The sequence below is a fragment of the Streptopelia decaocto genome, assembly GCF_964273445.1.
Source record: "Streptopelia decaocto genome assembly, chromosome: 4".
NCBI lineage: Eukaryota > Metazoa > Chordata > Aves > Columbiformes > Columbidae > Streptopelia > Streptopelia decaocto.
The window spans coordinates 34074821-34085013 of record NC_138658.1 but is presented as its reverse complement, the minus strand read 5'-3'; the positions used below and the strand labels follow the sequence as shown (position 1 = coordinate 34085013).

At 38.6% G+C, this 10193-nt stretch overlaps 1 protein-coding gene across 1 annotated transcript in view; it reads right to left on the bottom strand.

Annotated features, from left to right (window-relative positions):
* Positions 1-4149: 4149 nt before the first annotated feature.
* Positions 4150-10193, bottom strand: part of GLRB (glycine receptor beta) — a gene marked incomplete at both ends in the record, with an annotated part of 44309 nt that continues 38265 nt past the window's right edge. Inside the window, one exon of the mRNA XM_082050812.1 lies at positions 4150-4446. Within this exon, the coding sequence (XP_081906938.1) occupies positions 4150-4446 (297 nt within the window). The remainder of the gene's footprint in view (positions 4447-10193) is intronic.

The following is a 10193-nucleotide window of genomic DNA, read 5'->3' as shown; positions in this document are numbered from 1 at the left end:
TAAATAATTTACTGTTATCTATTCTATAAATATCCACAGCACAAGTCACCCAATAATCATAATGGTAAGCTGCTTTAATTTCAGCTGTATTATAACATCTCTTAATAGATTACCTCAACAGCTAGGACAGACTGCTTAAGTAAGTTATTGCCTCTCTTTAGAGCGAAATACTTTCAAACAAAAATTACTTGTTAGTGCACTTCCTTCAAAATGGTGATATAGACAAATCAATCTCTGTGGGCCATGCTCATCAAAACTACCCCAAAAGGCTATATTACTCCTTTCTCTTCAATGGGTAACAGGGCACTGAAGATGTTCTCCGTTTACCCACACATTTCCTCTTACCAAGTCCAAACTGATATGAAGACTTTGAAGAATGAAAGCTGCTTGGCAGTGTTTCCAAGTGGTCAATCTTCTGTATGCTGCACTTACAGAAATAAACTCCCTTCCTCCCGCAAAAGACAGAATGCTCACATGCACCCTCTTAGCCAGAATTAATGTGAGACTCAAAAGAAGATGCCAAGAAACACCACAGAGCTGTTCCCAAAACTGGGTGTCAAACTTGAGTCGAACCAGCACAAGCAAGTGAGGTTTGTGTTACTCCACACAGTACATTTCACACATCCTAACAGGCAATTAATGCACAGCAGCTAATACACTTTCCAAGTCACATCCTTACTTATTGCATAGCTTAAATTTGTGGATGCAGTTAAGAAATTAATTAATTCACCTCCATGAAAATTCCTCAAGCAGTGTTTGAATGTGTTCAAAAATCTTGAAATAGAAAGATATCTAAAGGACCCTAACACTAGAAAAGGAATGAACCATTTGGATCCTAGCTCTCAATGCTTAAGAGCCAAAGAAATACTGAGGTTTCTGTTAAGGGTAGAACAAAAATTTGTAACTCTCCTACCAGTAAGCAGGAGAACTTCAAGTAAATGTCAGCCGAAAAACAGATGGTCTCTCCCACAGAAACAGATTTTGCTGTCGTGCAGTTTGTTCAGACATCATGAGTAGTTAATCTAGTTACTAATGTGTACTTCATGAGCCTCACCTTTACTACTAGTTGAATGTCTTAATTTCTACAATTTTAAATTCATACTGCATGGCAATTTCTATAGTAGTCCATTGCTTTTATGTCCAGTTATTTTTAATTTATTAATATTTTTTTCCCTTCACAGTATCACTATCAAATAACATCCTATACTGCCTATACAGTTTCATATTTGCACCTCATTCTGGAAATAAGTCAATAGGCAGAATTTTACAACTAGAGGGTGCTGGAGGACCATAATGTAATAGGCATGCAAAACTCTCAATGACCTTTAGTGGAAAGAAGAAAAATAAAATAAATCAATTATTACTGCTCAGTAGGACAAGTTAATATATTCTAAAGTAATACAAATATTGGAATATTATCTAGTGTAAGTAAGAAGAAAATTAATACTTTATAGCTGATACTGTTTTATTTAAAATTTCATTTCAAATTTGCTGTTAAACTTTGCTTCAGTCCTTAGGCTTTGTGCCGTAATGAATGAAAAGCCTTTATCTTAACAATGCACATTCCTTTTGCTTCCTTTTGTGTGAGTTGGAAAGCAATTACAGTGTATTATTGATTAAACATTTTATGATAAAACACAAAAGTCATCAAGTAAGCAAGAAAGCAAGAAGGAACAAAGAATAATTTAACAATAAAATCTATAATTGAGATTATACAGATAGAATGTGGACATTAATTACAGATAAATCATTTAATAAGATTTCTAACAAAAAAAAATATCTTCCAAAAGTCATATAATTTCCAACACAGGGTAATTATTTTCTTGCCTTCCAGTACTGTAAGAAAAATACAAGTATGAGAATAAATAATGTCTATAAATATAGCACTCTGATTGTATGTATAAAAATTACCTCTCCCTTCCTTACTCTCTTTGACTTCCCCTTATTGCTTCCCAGAGTCTCTGACAATTCTGTAAATACCTTCATCAGACAGAAATCCTGGAACTTTGAACTAGACCTTAAAGATATATACATTTTTTTCCCTTTTGCTCAAAATGGTTCAGTAACATTTGGGATTTGCCTTCCATTTCCTCCTATCAGAAAGAAATCCAAAGGACAAACTGTGGCAACCTGGTAAAGTGGCTCCCTGAAATCTGCACCAGAAAGTGGCCAGGAAGCTGATGGGAAGCATGTGACCATATTCTGAAGAGCAGATCTCTTCAAACATGAACCCAAACATGAATTGTAGCAACGAGGGTGCTGAACCCAAAGTGGCAGTGGTTAGTTGCCACGCACCCTGGGTGCCTGCAGATTGGCCAGATGCCCAGGGAAGTCAGCATAGCATGATTTGCCTTTTTTTTTAATATTTCCACTTTTGACCTCCTGGTTGTACAGGCTGGCCATACGTGGACAACATTCACTTGGTGGACAATACACAAGTGATCTGACAGTCCACTTGGGGCCTGCATTGGTTCAACACATCCTGGATGCACTAGAAATGTAGCACAAGTCGTATTGTGTCTGCTTCCATGCTATGGAAGGTTTCAGGTCTTTAATTCAGTCAATTCCTTGCCTATGAGTAGCCAATAATCCATATTTCCTTTTGTGAATTGCCAAGTTACTGAGAACTGTCTTATTTTCAAATTTAAACTAACTGTGCCCCAGTTTCACAAGCAGAGATGTGCATCGCTATGGGATGCTCACAAGGGCTGAGGCACAGGCCCTGCATGTTCCTGGGGAACACACACTACTCAGATGCCTACATCCAAGCAGCTTTCCTTTGGTTGCATTTCACCTCATGACTTGCCTTTACAAAGGGGTGTGCTCTGGCAGCCACAGAAGACCACAGGTCCTGCACTACGCACCTCGGGAAGATGATGTTTCTGTAGGCTCCATGTCACGGGGTTTCCTCTGGAAAATGGAGACCAGTCTCCTATCAGAACAGATTCACGCATAGGACCTTGTTCCCCAGTAAGTAGCAGCCAACTCAATGAGTTGGTGAGGGCAGCCTTTCATTAACACGTAGGCACAAGGGCTAATTATTTATTTAAAAGTCTCAGCCCCTTAGACACCTCTTTATTTCTACTGGTAGCTAGGTGTTAGCTTTGGTCATCTGTGCTACAACAGGTAAAAAAAAAATAAGCATAACTAGTGGTAAAAATAGGATTCCATCTTGACAGTAACTGGTTTCTTTAAACTGAAAGCTTCCAAGGAGGTAAACAAGTCAAGTAAGATGTATCCAACACAACAACAAGAAAATTGTGACTTAGATACTGCAGGCTTGCAAGAGACTACAGAAGATGAGCTAGAGGACAGTGTAATGTAAAAAAGTATAACATAACCTGATACTGAACTGGATCTTGTGATGTTTCTCCAAACTTCCTGATATCTTCAATCTAGAAAGTGGTCTGTTCATAACTGCATATTGTATCTAGTTTGTTCCTAAGGAAACAGAAGTCAAAATTTGGCCAAATGTTTTATTCTCAGCATATTCTCACACATTTAAGTGTGCCTGCTTGATGGATACAATTGCTGTCTTTTTTCTAAATGAGCTGATTTTACAAAATTAGTAATTCTCTGATCTTTATTTTTCCACATAGACAAGATAGCTTATTCAATGCTGCCTTCACTTACAAAGTCTAAATAATATGAATTACAACTTAGCTTTTTCTTCAACAGTGCCATCTAAAATTATGCAGGAACAAGATGTTGTTTGGTTGGGTTTTTTTGCCCCTCTGGAAGTCAGCAGAAAAGCTGTTAAATACTACATATACTAGAATACTGATTTTAATAATACTCAACGTGCACATCAGTTTCATTGTCGGAAACACTTTAAATCTCTGTATGTTACTAATAACTGAAGAGCGTTATTCAGCTTTGTAATGTAGTATGCATTGTCCTTCATATATATTCCTAAAGCAGGATGTATGCTGTACATTTATATACAACGTTGGTTGGAGCACAGACATTGCAGTGTCATGCTTTCATTCAGAATTCAGATGCCATATGTTCAGTACAATCGCATGGCATCAAAATGCAATATATTGCTTTGCAAATGCAAATAATTTCACACAGCGGCCTTCATGACTGGGGAGGAGTAATGAAATGGGGTATATTTTACACATATGAAAAACATAAATAAAAGATTTATCATAAATATATGGACCAGTATATGACGTTGAAGAACAAGAAGCAAAAAGGGAACAGTGCTCTTGCATAAAGATCGATTCTCTTTGCTGCTGATGGAATGACAGGCTTGGGAGGAGGAGGCTTCTTGTTGTTCTTGGCTTGAGATTTTCCAAGCCCATTGTTGACTTCAATGGGCTTCCCATAACAGTCATAATTCGATAATTCAAAATCCCTTGGTAGGCTTCCAACGATGCTGAAATCATTGGATCTCAGATCAGATTTCGAAGTGCAAACTTTTTTGCATCTGGTCTCACCAACCTATGAAATAAAGTGTGAGGGGAATCAAGATCTACTCACCATATTTCATTAACAAACTTAATGCAGCTGCTAGAGAACACCACAAACAAACATATAGGAAATTACTTGTTGATAGGGTTACAGTACATCAGCCTAATTTGCTGAATGGCTGCATTATAAGGTACTTAAATATGATCAGTCTATCATATAAACTAATCCAAACATTCTTAATTGTGTAATTTTTCATGCACAAGGTGCCTCATGCTGTGCATAGTTAGATTCCTTAATTTTAAGATGATAGAAGGTGAGAGAATATTTCTGTAGAGAGTTGCAAATCAGTTCTGTGCAGATGAACCTGCAGGACAGGTACTATTCAATACTTACATTTTTCTGAGGCCTGAGGCTATAGTCAGAATTAAGCCTAAAATTCAGTGTTTGATGCAACAATAGAGTTTATTCCGGTTCTACTGTGTAGTCAGCTCAAGATCCCATCTCTCATCCCAGGGTGACCACCTTACATGGTGAGAAGGCACTTCCCTTGTACCTGCATTTCTTGGTGCCTCTCTAAAGACACGTAACAAAGATGCAACACTCTTCTCAGCGCTTCCCATTGGTACACAGGAGAACTGTGTAACTGGGACACCTAAACTCAGCAACTGAATTCCTGCCTTTTCTACAGCTCTGCCAGTGCTCTTGGGGATCAAGTACAACTGTGCTATGGGGTCACCCCAGGTGAATCATTCTCTTTTACAGACTAGACAACTGTACTTCCACAGACAATGAACATTTAAAAGAAAAACCTATTTGGCACCCTTCAAACTGAAGTGTTTTGGGGAAAAAAAAAAAAAAAAGACAGAAGAAAAAAGAATACATGTTATGAAGTTTAACTGCATTATTAATAATGCTATTTGTACACATATATAACCTGAGAGTTAGTTGGAAAAAATGCTGGTTCACAAATTAGGTTATATACCTGGGCAACTGACATTAACATAAGTTTCACTAGAGCTTCCTGGAGTCACCGATACACTAAAGCTTGTTTTTTCCAAAAGCTGCCTATCCCTCCTTCCCAGTAGCTGATCACTCCTCCACAAAGCCTTCAGGCATTTTACTCTCAGTTCTCTCCACCTCTGAGTTCTCTGCAATCCTAGGCTGATGGTTCAGCATACTGGCATCATCACATTTTGTAATTAAAATAGTGAAATATTTTACCAGACTTACAGATGAATGAAAAACATTCTGGAGAACATTATTAGCTTTTCTGTCACAACTGACAAGGTATCGTGGATGAAAAGAACTGAGGCAGTCTGGGACAGTGTTTAATATTGAAGTAGCAGGGACAAACTGTCTAGTAAAGAGGTGATTGAGACACATATGAACATGATTATGTGACCCTGGGTGACATGGGGACCATCACTCAGTGATCGGAGAGGCTCCTTCCAATCGGATCATACTCAATGATATGGGTAATAAAGATACAAAGCAGACTCTTCTTCAATGAAAGCGTAACTTGTAGAATTGGGGTGCATGTTAACTGAAGAGTCAGAGGAATATTACACTTTTTCCATGTCCAAAACTAGTAAGATTTAGTAAGGCTATTACAAGAAATAGAATCGTGTATGAAATCATAAGCCTGCTTTTCAATTTGCAAACTTGTAATCTGTTTCTCATACTACCAGCAATACATTGTAAAGCTCAGTGACAATAATTGTAGCCTAGGCGCTCGGATTCACAATACAGAATGTTCCTGTTCAACTGCAGTATCTAGAGAGAGCTCCCTTAAAGGCTGTTGCACGTTGGTTCTCATTCACTTGCGGGACAGAGAACTGAGGGAACAGCTTCTGGGTCACCCCTGCCTTACAAGCAGAGGACTGTTCACAGCATGTTCACAAAGAGTTCTGCTGGAGCTGGAGCACTGATTTGTCAGGGTGACACAATTTTCCTTCTAAGAGCAACCTGGCCCAAATTTTTCTTTAGCAAGTATTTAAAAATAATTTATTTCATTTCCCTGGCTTTACAAATCTAATGTGTTTTTCTTTTTTCTATATTCAGTCACTGCCTAAACGTATTATTAAATTTCTTCCCATACATCTGTTCAACTCTCCAATAGTTCTGTTGTTTTAATCTAAATTCACTTCAGTTGACCTACAGCTTTCCCTAAACAAAGTGAGATAATATATATTAAAAGTAGTTTATCTACTGCTTATTAATCCTGCCTTAGTTCGTGCTAGAAGCATAATGATATCCCTGATACTTACCAAAGTCTACAGGAACAATTTCTGTGGAAAATGATAGCGCAGAACTTGTTTTTACAGTACTGCACTGAAGACTCGTAAAGAAAGCAAAACATTGTTAAATGTTACATCCTTTTGACCTCATCCTGACATAGAACTTGGCCCTGGAAAATATTTTATATCATTTGCCTTATCCTGCCCCTGCATTGTGACCCGTGAGGCAGACCCAGCCCACAGGATGCTTCCACCAGCTCTGTGGCTTTGGTCCCGCAGGGGATGGGGAGCAGCTGTTTGGGAAGGGAAGGCTGCTGAACCAGTGCAGGGCCTCCCTGCCTCCCCCATGGAGCTGGGCAGCTGCTCCTCATCCCTCCAGCACAGAGTTGGAGGGCTGAGGAGGGCATGGGAAGGCAAGTGGCTCTGGGGGCTTGGGCCAAAACACAGACCTCATTCCCATTTCTCCCAGGACTGGGCCATGTTGTCTAGGTTCAATATATCAGACAGGACACCTGCCTTTTGATGAACAGCTCAGAAATACCTAAAAATGTCTCATAGAAGCCAGAAAGCCCCTTGTGATGATCCTTTCTCACCTTTTCCAAAGTTCAGGCTGATGGGTGCCCACTGCCAAGCTCAGCACCTGACACTACCATGGATGCTGTGGCATCCGGAACTGTGGCACACACACCACTACGGCAGACACACACATCTCAGAAAGTCTTCCTTTGTGGAGTCAGGGGAATAATGTGATAAGAAAGTGGAGAAAGAGATGAAGAAAGAAGCAGCATTGCCTGTGCATGCAAATTGACAGGAAGGTGGAACTCCCCATTGTTGCCTCTCCTGCTATGGTGCTCCTCATCACTTCACATTTACTGCCTAAACTACTTATACCAGATTTTCCTTGTAAAACATCCAGAATTAAGAATTTTTTCCATGACCTTGTTCCTCACAAACATATGTACCTTATTTTTAACCTGAATTTATTCAGCTTCAATTTTCAGTCACAAGGCGTGACTATAGTTAGTCTGATTAACTGCTGGTACTTACAGATGGTAACAGATCTAACCTTGATTTTGCATAATTCAGATGACGGAACCAGGTTGACACATGAAGCCAAGTCAAATGTTCTTGAGAGTTTCTTACCTTCACATCATTACCTCTGTCAATCTAATTGATCATATTTTTAAAAATTCTATTCAGTTTGATTAAATCAATAAACACACAGGTCAGCTTTAATTTCACTGACCCATTTAAATTTACTAGCTAACATGGGGTGAATTATGAATAATGTTAATTATAATTAATACTTATGAATAATAATTATTAGTCAGCCACCTGTTAGCTATGCAATATTTTCCACTGATTGATGTCAAGCTTATAATTATTCATGTTATGCCACTTAGCCTTTAAAAGTACTGGCACAAAGTTAGCTTCTCACTGTCTTTTGGAACTCTCCCAGTTTTAAAGAATTCATTAAAAATCAACATTCCTGTTCCACAGCACTCGTGGACCAGCTCTTTAAAAAATCCAAGATGCAACTTAAGCTGAAATCTTGGTTGTAAAATGTCTAACAGCTACTGTTTAACATCCTCATTAGCTGCTGTCAATTACACTTATTTCATCATCTGTTTGCATATATTTGGCTTCTCCCCAAACACAGAGCAGAATGTTTTTTCAACACTTTTGCCTTTTCTGCTATTTCTTGACACTTATAACACCTCCATCTAGTATTGGACCAACACTCTTGTTACTGGTGTTTGTATACTTGCTATGCATGCAAAGTAACTTCCAACTCCCCCACTTATGCTAACCACATACCCCTTTTGTTATCGACATCTATTATCTACATTTATTTTCTGGATTTCAACTTATACTAATTGCTATCAACTTCTTTTGACAGTAAGAAGAAAACAGAAATACTTGAAGCTGTGTAAGTTTTCAGTCTTTGGGAGTTTGTTTTAGAATGTGCTGCTTGGGTATTTTTTTTGTTTCTTTGTTTGCTTTTTTTGTTGTTGTTTTTGTTTTGTTTTAAATTAGTATAGCTCCCCTTCTGGTATGTAGCTGTTTTGAACATTGTCAGATAGCTCACTAGCATCACTCATATTTTTTGTTTAAATTCTTCCACTCAGACAGGAAAAAATGGTTTTCAAATTTGTGAAATCTGTCCTTTCACAGCACCAAAAATACTGGAACGTGACTAGATTTGTTTTGTGCAAATAGAATAAAGATCCTTTTCAAGTGACTCTTCATCCTGTGATCAATTCCTCTTTATTCATCAGGATGAAGTTTAACACTAAATGCCATCATTTTGGATTCAAGAATTATAGAGAGTAGAAATGTGTTGTCCATAATTTCCAGCAAAGCTTTGAACATGCTGTAGCACTGGCACTCTCTCAAGCTCAGCATCCATCCCTCATGCTGAAGCACCTCCTGACTGTAATGCAACATTCTCTGCTCTACACAGCATGTCTTCTCTGCCATGAAATCATCTCCTCTGCTGCCCCCAACCTCTTTTGGCATGCAGATTTGTCACTAGTCCTCCCAGTTGTGTAAGAGTCTTCCATACAAGATGAAGAAGTATTTTTCTAACAAACTCTGTCATTAATCTTTCTTGCACTTGTTTTGTGCTCTTCTCTTGCTCTTGTAGATCATCAATAAAGTAATCATTATTTCGTACTAGTGTGTATTCAGACCGAGTAGATTTTCTGGTGCAGCTCAGCAGGAATTCACTATCACATTCTAAATATTCCTTGCAAATTCTCATTACCCCACTAACTGTAAAGTACAGCACAAAAAATATTTATACATAAAATATCACAGAATCACAGCATAGCTGAGGTTGGCAGGGACCTCTGGAGATCATCTAGTTCAACCCCTTGCTCAAAGCAGATTGCTTGGGGCCTTTTTACAGTTGTGTCCTGAATTATCTCCAAGGATAGATACGTGAGTCACTAGAGCAGAAAGTACCTACCCTGTACCTGAAATGCTGTCAGGAACTATTAAAATAGATTGCTGCCTGTGGTTTTGTGTACAAGATAAAATGTGAACTGGGTTTCTGGTGGTTCTACAAGAAAAATCTGAGTCTGGAGTGCCACTCGAGGGGAAAAGACACTATGGGAAGATCAAGCCACCACAGGTCACCACCACTGGTCAGGTATATTGTAAATCAGTAGAGATGAACACAAAACATATCAGGTTTCAGAGCGTAGATGCAGCTCTGACAAGATAAGGCAAGCAACAGTACTACTTCTCTTTAAAAATAACTGGGTTTAGAGCTGTTACCACCGCTTGCATAGCACTATTCATCATCCCCCAGAGCCACTCTTTTAGCAAATGTTCTCTCCAGTCATCAGCACACTACCTGTGGGGGACAGCTTCTATAAACGGGCTTGATGAAAATGTGACTTTTCAAATCGAGGGGTGTTGTTATAGTTAACAGCGCAATCTCTCCCTGTAATTACGCCACCAGTGAAAGCAAAAAAAAATGATTCATCCTCAAAACAGTTCCTTTTTTGCTTGTTTTTCTCACTCTATGATGCT